This window comes from Nicotiana tabacum, chromosome 23, assembly GCF_000715075.1.
Source record: "Nicotiana tabacum cultivar K326 chromosome 23, ASM71507v2, whole genome shotgun sequence".
In the NCBI taxonomy this organism is placed as follows: Eukaryota; Viridiplantae; Streptophyta; class Magnoliopsida; order Solanales; family Solanaceae; genus Nicotiana; species Nicotiana tabacum.
Window position 1 is genome coordinate 41,607,179 of NC_134102.1, and position 15,308 is coordinate 41,622,486.

General features: G+C 35.5%; 1 protein-coding gene across 1 annotated transcript; it reads right to left on the reverse strand.

The window, feature by feature from the left end:
* Positions 1–232: 232 nt before the first annotated feature.
* LOC107778133 (phragmoplastin DRP1E) lies at positions 233–13,704 on the reverse strand. The gene is made up of 15 exons (XM_075246199.1): positions 13,357–13,704; positions 12,921–12,984; positions 12,273–12,380; positions 11,758–11,859; positions 11,480–11,530; positions 11,337–11,398; positions 10,361–10,451; positions 10,198–10,262; positions 9,216–9,410; positions 9,013–9,132; positions 8,861–8,931; positions 1,864–2,089; positions 1,711–1,761; positions 1,214–1,609; positions 233–566 (listed from the first exon to the last, which is right to left on the reverse strand). Exons 1-15 carry the CDS (start codon positions 13,495–13,497, stop codon positions 438–440), a joined length of 1,872 nt encoding a protein of 623 aa, XP_075102300.1. The 5' UTR covers positions 13,498–13,704; the 3' UTR covers positions 233–437.
* Positions 13,705–15,308: the final 1,604 nt, after the last annotated feature.

The window sequence follows — 15,308 nt, forward strand, 5'->3', positions numbered from 1 at the left end:
TTTGTTGAGTTGTCTTGATTTATCCACCAGAGAATTTGTTGAATTTCTGTAAATTGCATTTGAGGAAATCTACCAACAATAGACTCATATCTGCTGCTAAACAAAAACAAATGATTGTTCTATAACTTGCACCCTCTGGTTTATGCAAAGTACTAATAAGAGTCCACTTGAATAGTATGGAAACCAAAAGAACATATATATCAAAAGTACTAGTACAAAATGGAGAGGAGATGCCGGAACAAAATGGCATATGAATATATGTGGTAGCTCAGTCATTCACAAACATGTCATTAAGCAACAATCCACTAATATTGTGATGATAACTTCTAATACAATCAAAGAATATATGCTGTCAAATGATGACCAAGGAGCAACTACTATCACTGTAATCTAACCCGTGAATTGCACTATTTTACAAGAATGTCTGGCACCCAATCTCATCGAACCGACGATACAGAATCAATTTCATCTCTTGCTTTCTTGTATAGTTCAAGCCTCTTAGCACATTGCACTCTTTTCTCCATCAAAGCTGGGTCTTCATCTAACAATTCTGCAAGTTCCTTGCCCTGAAAATTTCCCGAAAATAATTAGCACTACCTTTGGGACATTAAAAGGATTATCAAAATAAAAGTTGTATCTGGCTCTCCCTCAGAATTGTAACTAGTTAAGGAAAATATGAATGAGATAACAAAAGAACTTGTTTTATTGATTGCAGATACTAGACTTTTGGAAAAGTAAATGTTGCAGCCATTATCACTTGAACAGACTGAAATCTAATGTTACCCCGCCTAGCTTCTTATTCTGCACAAGATTTATTTTAATTTTTAACACTTATAACTCAAATGTGTTCTCTTGCCAAAGAGAAGAAAAAGAAGAATCAAGAACGTTAAGAATTTCAAGTTGGCAATTACTATGATATTCTTGACCCACATGTCAGTCATTGATTTTTTAGTTCGAAGCACAAAGCTACGGACAGTAACTTTAATCTTCAGACAACAGAGCAAAAATTACGTCAACACTTGCATCACCATCCTAAAGCTACTCGTGTTAGTCTATCAGCACATTAAACGGTTAGTTTTTACAATATTGTGTATTCAAATTAAGCTAAACAAATGTAAAAGAGTTTCATCCATAAGAACATAAACCTGAATTTTAAGTATCATGTATCAAAACTACAGCAAATATAAATACAAATCAAAGGCGAAGAAACTACCTCTTTCTTCCCAATTTGAGTGTAGAAGTGATTTAGTAGAGATTGTTTGGCCTCCTTAACTTGGCAATAAACCACTGCTTTAGGGATAGTGTTCCTCAGCGTATCGGTCACCATATTTACATAAGATGATACATTTGAACCAATCCTCCTAAAGTGACCCTCTGCATGCCGGTCTACAACAGGAGTAGCTGCTGGATTTCCCCCTTTAGTAGTTGCTGGATTCCCCCCTTTCTCCACTTCCTGAGGAAGTTTTCTGAAAAAATCCACTGTCAGATAGGAGGATTCCATGTCCACCAGTCTTACGACTGTCTTTCTACCTTCATCGCGAAATTTTTCCAAGGCTTCATACGAGGCCACAGCTATTGCAGATTGCAGACTGGGAAACCGCTTCAACTCCTGCTCCATCAGCATATTTAGAGAAGAGAGAACGAGAGGAGGAGGCTTGGAAGGGGAGGAGGAAGGATAGAGCTTAACCCTGACTTTAGGGTCAATATTACCTGACATTCTCCGACTGAATTCCTCACAAGTTCCTTTAAGACAAAGTGAACCTAATAAATGAATCCTTGGTCAGTTATTCATTGACTTAATACAGTCTCAAGAAGAAGCACGTATATCAGTTGCCTCCAATAGACTTCAAAATAAGTACTTACAGCATCTACTGAGGCTTCAGCTGGCCCTCTATAATAATTTAGTGCTCCCTCAATAAGCCGTCTATAACCTTGCTCAGGTGCAATCAAATGAGGCTGATATCCATCTGCCTCTGAGACAACTTTTCTCACATTTTGTATTGAAAGATGCCGGTCAAATGGGAGTTTTCTTAAAGCAGCAGGAAGCTGATTGTCAAAAACTCCATAAATTCGATCACCTCCTGGTCGGCTGAAAGGAAGAAAAAAATCTTTAAAAAATGAAATTAGGTATATCATTTAGGTGAACTTCATGTACATTCATCTATACTATATTAAAAGCACGAAGGCCATTAGTGAAATGTTCTTCGCCTATTTTATTCTTTAAAAATAGAGTTCACAATAGACAAAATAGTAATTTGATTATTTTTCCTAAAATTTAGGATGTTGAAATCAACTACAATTTTTATTATTAAATCTTTCCTTATATGAATAATATAAACAATTCTAATTTTTAGAACTTAAAAAACCCAAAATTTAGCTACGCATGTAGTTGTGCACGCATATAGATTTTTAAGGAAGATTCCTAACAAAGCAAAACATTTAAACTCTTTTTGGGGAACTTTTACAAGTGTGATATGCAAAAACACACATTTTATAAATTTAGGGTATATCGCCGAAATAAAAATTTACAAGCATATTTTTTTATATTAAATCTCAAATTATAATTTTCTGTTTAAGATTTGTCTTCTTGTGTCTCACTCTGGGTTTGTACCCCAAAACTAGATCCTACATCAAAATTTAGCAGCTAAATAATACTCTAACAATATAAATAATTTAACTTATTTTGAGTACACGAGCAATATAAATAATGTTTAAGCAAATTTTAACTTATATCATAATGATTTAATTTAATCATTTTATTTCTTTCTACAAATAAATTTTGTTGGATTTAAATATTACTAATCTAAAAAATTCTTAATATGATAATTATATCTAACAATATGGAGTGTCTTATTGTTTTTCGCTTTTTTAATTTGAGTTCAATAAGAATAACATGAAATTTATATCAAGTACTTTGAGCATATAGAATTTGTTTATTTAAGGCTATGAGAACATAGTATAGTTGCATACAAGTCAACATTTATTCTACTTTATTTGAGCTATTAAAGCAATTGCACAATTCATATATCGAAGTTATGTAAAGGTATTAGTAAACTTTTGCTTGACATCGTTTTTTTCTTTATCAAATTTGCTAAATAGGATCAATAGTCAATATTTTTTAAGAGCTTGTACTTTTAAAATTTTCTATTTTATAATTCATCACGTAGTTTAATAATTTTTGTATATTTATTTCTCCAAATTTCATAGTACACGCATAATCCACATACTCTAAAGAAGGTCCGTAGCGAAATATCGTTCGTCTTTTCTACCCTTTAAAAATAAACTTTATATTAGATCGTAATTTAGTTATTTTTCTAATATTTAGGAATTTGAATTTAGCTAAAATTTTGGTTATTAAATCTTTCCTTATTTGAATTAAGTAGAAAATTCTAATATTTAGGACATTAAAAAAATATTACTTTGGACAAATAAGAGTATTACGTTTCTTTTCCTTACGGTAATTTCAATGAAATGTTTGACATTTATTCTTCTTACATGGCACTAGAATTCTAAAGGAAAGCTTTTTCATAGTATCTATATCTATATACTATATTAATACTATATTAAAAGTACGAAGCCCCTATCGAAATGTCGTTTGCCCTTTTTACCCTTTAAAAGTTAATTTCACAATAGACAAAATAGTCATTTAATTATTTTTCTAATATTTAGGACTTCAAATTCAACTAACATTTTACTTAAGAATAACCTAATATTTAGGACTTCAAATTCAATTAAATTTTACCTCATTAAATTTTTTTCTTATTTGACCAGTTTTTATAAATATCCTTTTAGAGTTTAGTACGTGGCCACTAATTTTATTTTTTTTTAATTCTTAGCCTATGAGGTATGTAATAGTATTTTCTTTTTCTCCAAATTACCAATAATTGATTACCTAAAACATATGGAACATCCATCGGCAATGCATGTTCGTTTTTTTCATGTTAACTTCTTAAGAGTATTGATTTAATTTTAACTTTAAATTTCTAGAAGTCTGAACAAATATGGTGTTAATTTAGAAATAAATTAAGCTACGATCATACTATGTGAAATTGTAACTACAGTTAATTTTTTAAACTTACAATAAACTAATGTATTTGGAACTTTTGAAATATCTATAAATTTGTCATTTTTCCCCCTATAATTTTGAAAAATTGACCTCAACATTGTGAACTCTTGAAATTTCAAAGTTGTTATTAGCAAAGTACATTCAGAATGAGTTTAGAATAGTATTAGCTTTTATTTCGCATTGGATGAACGTGCAAAGAAGGGAATTTAGACTCGGATCAATAAGAATTCAGGCAACTTTTTTTACACACAAAGAGGTTCATTTGGCTTGTCTATAATTTTGATTAACTTTGAATGAACAACTATTTTTTTGTATAATGACATTATGAACGTACAGTTTACAAAGAGATGCAAGATGAGATACAACAACATAGCATATTTGTATTTTATATAATAAAATATTTATAACTATAAATACTATAGAATTAATTACACTAAATTCATTCAGAAAGTGTTTAATTCAACCATATATTGTATCAATTTACTAATATTTATTTTCATCATTAAACATATATTGAGTTTAGTTTAACCTCAATTGCTATTTTTCAATAATTTGTGTATATGTTTTATATTGATTAACGTGATGCACACGTGCAACGCACGTACACTAAAACTAGTAACTGAAAATGTACAAGTGTGCATGTATGCATTAGAGGAGTATATCCAAATTAGCTTTCTCCCTTGTGCATTATGGTAATGTACTTGAGCTCCTTTCGATTGTTGTAGTTTCTTCCCCATTTTGAACTTACAGGTTCCATAAGTTGCATTTGATTCTTTGTTTTCACTTTCTAATGCCCGCTTTTAAAAAAACGTTTCTTTCTACTCTCTGATAGCTACCAAAAATCTATCCCACTTCTCTCTTTTGAATTATTTCTAACAATGCGTAAAGAGTACTTACACGTATCTATCTTTTCGACAGTTATTATATCTAAGCGTCATTCTAGAACTTAGCAAAAACATGTAAGTTTATACATCAATTCCCACCAACATATAAAGGGGTGTTCGCCACATTAGAGCTAGTAGTATGAGTATCCACTAGTTTGCCCTCATTTTAAAGGAAGGATTAGAATGACCGTGTAACGACCCGGCCGGTCGTTTTGAGAGTTGTAGCCCCGTTCCTTGCTTAATTGTTGTTATGTGACTTGTCGGGGTAGTTGGTTCGGGTCCGGAGAAGTTTCGGAATGAGTTGAGACACTTAGTCTCAAGGTTGGAAGCTTAAGTTGAAATGGTTGACCGGATGTTGACTTGTGTGTAAATGGCCCCGAAATGGCATTTTGATGGTTCTGTTAGCTCCGTTGGGTGATTTTGGACTTAGGAGCGTGTCTGCGTAGTGATTTAGAGGTCCGTAGTTGAATTAGGTTTGAAATGGCGAAAGTTAAAAATTTAGAAGTTTGACCGAGAGTGGACTTTGTGGTACCAGGCTCGGATTGGGGTTTCGGGAGGTTTAGTAGGTCTGTGGTGTCATTTGTGACTTGTGTGCAAAATTTGAGGTCAATCAGACGTGATTTGATAGGTTTCGGCATAGAATGTAGAAGTTAGAAGTTCAAAAGTTCTTAGGCTTGATTCGATGCGCGATTCGTGGTTTTAGCGTTGTTTGATGTGATTTGAAGGCTCGACTAAGTTCGTATCGTGTTTTAGGACTTGGTGGTATATTTGATTGAGGTCCTGGGGGCCTCGGGTGGAGTTCGGATGGTTAACAGATAAGCTCACCAGTTCTGGTGCAATCGCACCTGCGAAGTGGTGATCGCAGGTGCGAGCGGAAAGCGCAGATGCGGCCTGGAGGGGAGTGTGCAGTGGTCGCAGGTGCGAGGGAATTTCTGCACCTGCGTGGCCGCAGATGCGGCAACTGGAGCGCAGAAGCGGTAATGGATTGTGAGCTGTGGAGCGCGGATGCAGAAGGATTTCTGCAGGTGCGGACTCGCACCTGCGCGTGTGTGGTTGCAGAAGAGGAGGCAGTGGAGCCTTGGGCAAACCACAGAAGTGGAATATTTCTCGCACCTGCGAGACCGCACGTGCGACTAAATGAGTCACAGGTGCGAAAGTGCTGGGCAGAGTATTAAGTTCGAGGGTTTCGTGATTTCCTTCATTTTGGAGATTTCAAGCTCGGGATTAGGCGATTTTTGAGAGGGATTTCGAAGGGATTCTTGAGGTAAGTCACTTGTGGTTAAATTTACTAAATAATTATGTTTCCCCATTGATTTTTCCACCTAGATTGTGTGGTTTTGAGGTGTAATTTTGGAGTTTGAGGCTAGGGATTTGGAGAGTTTAAATTGGGGATTTTGGTGTCAATTTGGTGTTGGATTTTGATAAATTTAGTATGGTTGGACTCGTGGTTGAATGGGCTTCCATATTTTGTGACTTTTATCGGATTTCGAGACGTGGGCCCGGGGGCAGCTTTTTAGTTGACTTTTTGACTTTTGATTAAAAACTTAGTATTTTCTTATGGAATTGATTCCTTTGGCTCGTGTTGATTGTATCGAATTGTTTGTGGCTAGATTCGAGGCATTCGAAGGTCGTTTCGCTAGGCCAAGGCTTGTTGGAGTAGAGTTTTGCACAGATTGAGGTAACATTTCTATGCTTGGTTCTGAGGGTATGAACCCCCGAATTTCGTGCTATGTGATTTATGTTGAGGTGACGGGCGTGCACCGTAAAAATTGTGATTTAGTCGATTCCCAGGAATTGCGTAGCTATTTTATCTGAACATTTTTGATGTACTCTATGTGTTAGAGCACTTGAGTTGTGATTCATGCTAGAAATCATGTTTAGTCTATATGCTGGTACTATTGGGACCCACAGTGATCGTTCTTTGCTGTTGAGTTATCTGTTTAATTGCAGTTGCGTATTCAGTCAGATTCATCATTACGTGTCATATCTCAGTCTCTGTTATCGTATATCGTCACATCTCGTATCATTGATTAGGGCTGCTTAGCATGAGTGTTGTGAGCCCGAGAGACTGGAGAGTTTGGTGACTGAGTTGGGGCCTGAGCGTCGTGATGTGAGTGATATCTATATATGTGGATCGGGTTGCACGTCGCAACAAGCCTTATGACTATATGTGGATCGGGTTGCATGCCGCAACAGGCCTTAGGGCTAACGGTCCTTATGACTATATATGGATCGGGTTGCACGCCGCAATGGGCCTTATGGCTATAGGTGGATCGGGCTGCACGCCGCAGCAGGTATCATACAGTATTGAGTGACTGAGCGTGGCGAGCGAGAATTGAGACGGGTAGATTAAGTGCTCTGAGAGTGTGAGTACTTGGGATTTCATTGTGTTGTATCACATACGGTATTCACCTTGGCATGTAGATATAGAAATTCATACTCTTCTTATCAGTCACAGTTGGCCTATTTTACCTGTGCTGAACTTAATTGTTGAATCTAGAAGCATGTCTACTTTTCTGTATTGTTAAACTCTGTGTTTTACTGTATTGTGTGAGCTCGTCACTGCTTTCAGACCTCAGGTTAGACTTGTTACTTATTAAGTTGGTTGTACTCACGCTACACCCTACACTTCATATGCAAATCCAGGTGTTTCCGGGCACGGCGGTTGCTGATTCCTGACAGTTCATCAGTTCGGAGATCATCGAGGTAGCTGCCTTGGCGTCCGCAGTCCTTGACTCCTCCTTTATCTTTTAGTCTTGTTTATACTGTTCTACTTTCCTAGACAGTGTTCCATTGGTTAGACCGTGTTGTTATGTAGATGCTCATATACTCCGTGATACCCGGATCTTTTGGGAGAAATTTGTACTAAGTTACGATGTTTATATCCAGTTTTTACGAGATTCTTACTTAATTAAATTTATTTCAGTATATTTGGAATTTTAAAATGTGGTATGTGTTAGATGTCGGCTTGCCTAGTACCATGATAGGCGTCATCGCGACATGTTGAGTTTTGGGTCGTGACAGACCGAAATGCCCAAGTCTTCTTTCTCTTTTCTCGAGGAGTCTGGAAGAAAAACCATTCAGAAAAATCAAACTTCTTACAGAGTATACTGCACCATCACTTTTACCCTTTTAGAAAGGGCCAGCACCGTCAAACGAAAACTGTATGTGTACACTGTCTGGGTTTACATTCATCTTCATCAGACCAATAATCCAAATGTTCATCAGTCTTTATTTAACTAGAGGACTGGGTTTTCAAAGACGCTAAAACCAAGTCAAAAGTATGTTAGCCTAATTCGAATGGCCCAAGCAAATATGGGAAAACAGAATAACAGGGATAGTAAGATGGACCAAGGAAAAAACATAAACAGTGAATTAAAAGGATATACCAACTGTTTTCTATGCAGAATAATGGACAGAAGGTGTCCACAAATCTTAATGATGTTGTGTACTGCTCCACTCACAGAGCTCGCCATTTCTTTCATTCTTGTCTTGACATTTTAATTAGTAAATGTTTCAGGATTTTAACAGAAGTTACAACATTATTAGAACGAGGGCTTTTAAGGTCCAACCATTATTGAAAGTTAATAAACACTGATTTAAAGGTAAACAATACATTCTGAATAAACTAGTAAACGCCATATACAGATGACGTTTTTACAATTACAGATTATTTTCTTTTGGTAATATTGACTCGAGTCCGAGAAGACATCCTTTTATTAGTATTTGCCAAGAAATGCTACAACAAACTTTACAGTTGAACTAGTTTCATGAATGAGAACATGATTACATTACATGAACAATTTTAACCCATAAAACCCAAGGCAAGTGCAAGTTTGGATTCGTCAGATATACCGAAGTTACCTGATTACAAATCAAAGTAAGGGAAAAGGATAAGTGATGCACATACCCTCCATCCAGATGCTCTTTGAATATCTTGTCAAAAGCACGGCAAAGTTCCAAGATAGTATACAATTGTGCCTGAAATGGAGCAGTGAAGTTACTGAGTATATAGTCTCTCAACGAACAACAACAACAACAGCAATATAAAATGAAGCTTACCCCTGCATCAACAGCAATAGGCCTCCCAAGGTGGTCCATCTCAGATTCAAGTTCATCTATGCCTTTATTAATAACTGAGGTGATGCCCGGTATTTTAGCTAGAATTACAGACTCCAAGTGCTGAAACAGAAGCACCTCAAATGTTAGCTCTATGTTAATTTATTTAGGACACTTTTTTTCCATAGACAGCACTAAAAGTATACCTTCGAGAGAAGTTTTGCAAGATATTCTGAACCCATTTTACTAGCCAGATGCCCATAGTCAGGACTGCTTGCAAAATATTCACGCTCCTTCCTTCTCGCATAGATCATGTCCACATTTTTATTTATATCAGCTTGTGAACGATTCACGATTCCAACCCAAGGATATTGCAAAAGATAAGCCCTTCCTTCTAGAACCTTAGATTAGAAATTAAAAAACTAATTCAAATACTTTCATAAGCGATAAGACTATCCTAACTAAATAAGAGAGTATATGAGGGAACCAGGGGGGACAGAGAGGAAACAACAACAGTTCACAGTTCAATTAGGATAAGCTATTCCGAGTTCACCCAATTATATATACTTGAATTGTATGAAGATAAACTCAATCAACGATAACCATCTAAATATATCATGTGGGTTTAGTACTCTGAAAGTGGGTTTCAGACTACGGGGATCAAAACATCTAATTTCTTATGTGAATTAGCTCCTTTAACTTTTTGAAATAACATTTACAGATTCACAAACTACCTAAAATTACAATGAAACACAAATTTTTATTGTTAGAAACATTTAGAAAATGTAAAGATCACAGTGAAAGAAAAAACTGTTTGACTCAAGACGTAATAGTATTTGTTAAATTGAGTGACTATTTCATCTAAGAGTTTAAACTGTCGTATAGGATACACTTCTATTTATTTAATTATCTTTTCAACACGCCCCCTCACATGCAGCCCTGATACTTTTTTCTTGGGCCAAGCATGTGAAAACTCTTTTTGGTAAATGGATGATGGTAATACTTGAACTCAGGATCTTTGTCTACTCAAATATGATATTAAATTGTACAACCATCTCATCTAAACTTAACTTGTTAGATAAGGCACCCTTTGATTTAGTTATTAATATCTTCAAGAGTACTAAACAAACTACGACAAAACGTAGTGCACTTCTGTCGATAATCCATGAAGATGATAGAAGAACTCACATCTAAAGCATTAGTCCCTTTATCCATCAAATCAAGCTTGGTCAACACGCCAAATGTCCGTTCTCCTGCATGAGTCGCAATTTAACTCTTTAAGGATGATTATCACAAAGGTAGACGTTAAACAATTACAAACTCCAAGTTGTTACATCCCAAGAGTATATACCTGTGGGATCTACTTCCCTTGAAAGTTTTATAGCATCTGACGTGGCAATATCCTGATTCGCAGGAGAAATTGCTAGTATGATGCAGTTGGGCTGCATATCAAAGAAAATGTTAAGAACATCAGATGATTAAACTGATACCACTTTAGCCATCAGATATAGCAGCATGAAAATAGTTCCCATAGTAAGCCAAATGTGCACGATCTATGCAAGAATAACTAGCAAAAAACGTGAAACAAGCTCTTGAACTATTCACAATGATGAACATACCGATACGACAATTTGCCAAATTCACAACTAGGACTTAACGTAAGATAAATGCAGCAATCCAGCATAAAGGTTTACCAGCTCATTATCGTCAACTTATGGAAATATTAGTATGTCAATATTTTAGCAATTTGATATTGACAATATATATGTACAGAAAGGCTTTGATCAATTGGCAAAAAACAACTTTTTTATTATCTGAATTGAAGGGACTGTTGATGTATGCTCTCCAAGAAAGCTCTGTGATACAAAATTATGAAGGATTCCAACTCGATAGATCAGTTTATTGTTTGCTTAACTCCATTTCAGGTGCTGGAAATATTCCACTTTCTTTTGCTTATCCATTTAGTCTGTCTTCACTTGTTCATAACCCCTGTTTCTATATTTGGCTAACGAAATAGGGAATCCTCGACTTCAATATTGTAAACACGGGAAGAAATCCAGTCGTCATTCCATCTTTTGACATCCTTCTAGCTTTTGAAACAGATATGGAGACCAAAGTTTTAGTTAAAAACACATGTAAATCTTTTTTCCTTCAAGACAAAAGCACCTGAAATCTCTAAAATGCCTGTGGTTCATGTTTGTCAACGACAATTAGCTACTAGTTGTGCCATCTTGTATTTTTCTCAATACTTGAAAAGAAAACTCTTCCTTCTCAATGGTAAAAAGAATATTATAGCAACAGCAGAAAGTGAAAAAGTTCGTCATTACCTTTGCAACGTAAGATTGAACCATGTCTTCAATGTCTTTGACAACACTCTCAGGCTGCTCCTCTGCAGTAACGAATTTGTATTATTGAGGAAACTCAGATAAATATGAATATGCATAAGTAGGAGAAAAAGTACAGTACATACCAACAGCAACTTTGGTCAAACCAGGTAAATCAATCAGTGTTAAGTTGACCACTGCCAGTGCATAACATCAAGCAAGAAATATCAGTATAAGAAAGAAAATTGTTTTGTCTATTAGGGAGTCAGACCACCAAAAGCAACGTGAAACAAGAACATAATTTCGGGAAATACTGAAACAGCAATTCCAACTAAACATTTTCAAAGCTCATATAATCATAAAGTTACTTTTGGAAGTTCCAACTAGTTCCTTAAAAGATTTGAAACATTAACTGAGAGCATACCATTTGGGGAATATATGCTCAAGTGGATAGGAACAGGAGAAATCTGCTTTGTTTTCCCTGTGACTCTGTCAGTTTCATCCTGAATCTCCCTGCGTACGAGGTCTGTAAAAGCAAAGAACGTATAAAAATCACATCTTTTGCACCAGCATCCAGTAACTAAGAGCACTTCGCATACACATACAGACACATAGTAAGACAGAAAGAACAGCGAAAGAAAGAACTATAGAGCAATATCTGAGGTGCTGAATCATTAATCACATAATGACACATTGACACTTTTTGATAAAGTAACGACACATTGACACTTAACATATACCAACATCATCATCGATGGTAATTTGTACGATATATGGATTTTACCTGTTTACTTCATCATTCACCAATTTTGAAGTTGAAACAGAAAAATAAAACTAAAAAGCACGCTATAAATTTTTCCTCTTTTCTTTTGGGAGGGGGGGGGAGTAATTGAAAATAAGGCCTCAAGAAGATAAAATAACGGATATCATTTCACATACTGAAGTCTGTAAACCGTCTCCTTGGAAGGTGACCAAATTCTGCATATTCCTGTTGCCCTTCATCTGTCTTGTGAAGCTGCAGTACTAAAGGTCTCCTTGTAACAATCCCTGCAAAACTACTAATAAATGAGTATACCATTGATTCACCAATGTGATGCAAACAGGAACATATACTGTATTTCAAGAAGATTACTCAAAAATATTCCATTCGTCCTTTTTATCCATCACTTCAGCCAATAAATTTTGGTCCACAATATTTGTCAATCTAGAAAACCAAGAAGGCATTAACTATTTTTTAATGCCACACTTATTAATCCAAGAAGGCATATTGTCATTAATTACTCATTCAAGGAAAGGGTCAGCCCAGTACACTAAGCTATCGCTATGCTAGGGTCCGGGAAATGCAGGACCATATTGGGTTCTATGTACGTAACCTTTCCTTGCATTTTTGCAAGAGGCTTGAACCCGTGACCTCCTCGTCGCACAAAGACAAATTATAGCATTGCGTGAGGCTACCCTTCTACTCATTTAAGGAAAAATAAGGGTAATTGAATTAAATAACCTTTATGATTAATTTTCTTAATGGGTATACTAAAACACTGATCATCAATAATATAACAAAATCGAATTGATCCAAAATGGCGTTACCTGATCCTCGTGGAAGAAAATCTCGTCCCACTATACTTTCCAACACAGACGACTTCCCTGAACTCTGAAATTTATCACATAACAAGGTGAGTAAAGATGCTTTACTCCAAAAATACCACTCCTTCAATGAGTGCCAAAGCTAAAGTTGTATCAATTATGTTCTCTATTCCACTTTGGGTGGCACAATTACTATGTGTAGAGTCAAATACCTATTCTTTAACCACGGTTTTTTTTAAAGATACTTTTCAAATATTTTGAATTGTTAACTACTGCGACTAATGATACTTCTTTGAAATGTCCGAATTCATACCAAATAGGTCATTTGACCCTAGTATTCTGAATCATGTCACGTAAAGTGGAAGGGGAGGAGTCTAAAATTAGTAACGGTGAAGTTTAATTAAAATATCCTGATCAAAGTTTAAGAAAATTGAGGCACCTGACCACCGACGACGGCAACAGAGGGAAGTTCATCCCAAAGAGAAGAGAAAGAGTTATCGCCGCCGCCATAATCACCAAGAGCAGTACATGCCATCTGAATTCTGTTCACTAAACCTATTAAGCTCCCCATCGTCGTCATCTTTCTTCTGTTTTTCGCTCTGTACAGGACCCTAAGCTAAGCTCTACAATTGAACAAAGATAGCTTGTGAATTAAGTTTTTTTGGAGAGAAGAGAAAAAGAAAAGCTGGCTATATGGACTTGAAAGGACGCGAAGTGAAACAGAGAGAGAAAAGTCGTGAAGTTGGACTGGTTTATTTGTTTGTTCCTTCAAAGAAGCGGAAGGTTCGATGATATGTCGCGCCACTTTGATATATTTGTCCTAAACAAAAGATATTTACAAAGACAAGAATTTTACTTAAGATTCTACACTTTCATTTTTAATTTATATGGTGTTGTTTGATTGAAGTTAAACTCATATTTTTTAAAAAAAAAATAAAAAATTATGATCTAAAATAAATTATTAATATTTATGTCTATAAATTATTTTTGTTAAAAATAAAATGAGAATTTTAAAATTAAGTTGTTTATATACTTAAAAAGAAACAATATTATATATATTGCAACATATGGAGTATAGTTAGTTAATTTATAAGTAGTATGCATTTTTTTGATTTTATTTAGTACTCAAGGTATGGTATAACAATGAAGTGGGAAATATAATGAGAGATCAGAGATTAAATTTGCTTGTTGATTTCTTATTATATGTCTAAATCTTGTTGGGTTCAGTTATTCGAATCTTATACTGGTCTTATACTAGTAAAGATTGAAAACATCTAAGTAGGATAGATAAGATACGTGCAATCTTACATCACCGTCTTAATCTTGATGGTAACCATTCGACCGATCATTTTGAGTACTAGCATTTTGTTCTGTGATTTGAGACTTCGAGTAACTTCATATTGTGTACTATGACTTGCGTGTATGGTTGGTAGTTTTGATTTTCGAGTGGTTCGGAATTGATTTGATAGAGTGATTCTCAATTTGGAAGATTTAAGTTGGAAGAGTTTACTAAGGTTTGATTTTTGAGTAAATGACCTCGGAATCGAGATTTGATGAAAGTCCTGAGTTCTAGATAGCTTGGGAGATTTAAAATGTTTAAGAGGATGTTAGCATTATTTTGTATCGCCTGAGTAGGGTGTGTGCTTTAGAGGACACCTTGTATTTTAACTTGTGGATGCTTGACTAGTACTATAGAGATCACATAGTTGGTAGTTGTTAATGTTCACGTTTGCTACTCGGCGAGGAGGATTTAGCAAAGTACGTCTCATGACATAATTGTGTATGAGTGACGTATCCATCATTTGAGTGGGAGAATTAGAGGAGATTGTTGTATTCTTAAGGTTTAGAGACTGGATGTTCTCAGAGGTAGACTATTCCTTAGTTGCACACTGTGAAGGTGAATTAAGGGTTAGACAGCTAATTGTATGTGTTATGGATAAGTCACTGTAGATTTTTGGAAGACTATTTACCTATTTTGGGATGATTGGAACTAATCTGGGGGCCCATTGGCAGGCTAGATGAGAATGTGTATTCTACATCAGATTGGGTAATCTTACTCTTGTGTAGCATTTACTATGGGTATGTTTTCGGGTGAAATGGATGTTATTCATGCCCCGATCTATTTCATATGTTACTCTCTTATTCTATGATGGGTTATGAGACTATTTGACTATTTCACACGCATGATGTGATTCTGTTTAGGCCTTGCGACGATATTTGAGCGAGATGACTCTTAAGATACTGAATTGCTTATTGCATCTTGGTCGTGCTTCTCTTGTCTGTGGTATGTTGTGCTATTTGTCTCTCCATGGTTATGATCATGCACTTTGCATGCTTGCTGTTGATACACACGCGTTTGTTGAGTATAAGCATTTGGACTCAACGAGAATC

Bases quoted from the DNA above. Each gene is read 5' to 3' on its own strand.
- LOC107778133 (XM_075246199.1), bottom strand. From the start codon at position 13,497: ATGACGACGATGGGGAGCTTAATAGGTTTAGTGAACAGAATTCAGATG. The intron at 2,090-8,860 runs GTATGTGCATCA...TCTTCCTTTCAG, and splicing joins AAAGAGCATCTGGATGGAGG to CCGACCAGGAGGTGATCGAA. The intron at 1,610-1,710 runs GTAATATTGACC...CTGATGGAGCAG, and splicing joins ATTCAGTCGGAGAATGTCAG to GAGTTGAAGCGGTTTCCCAG.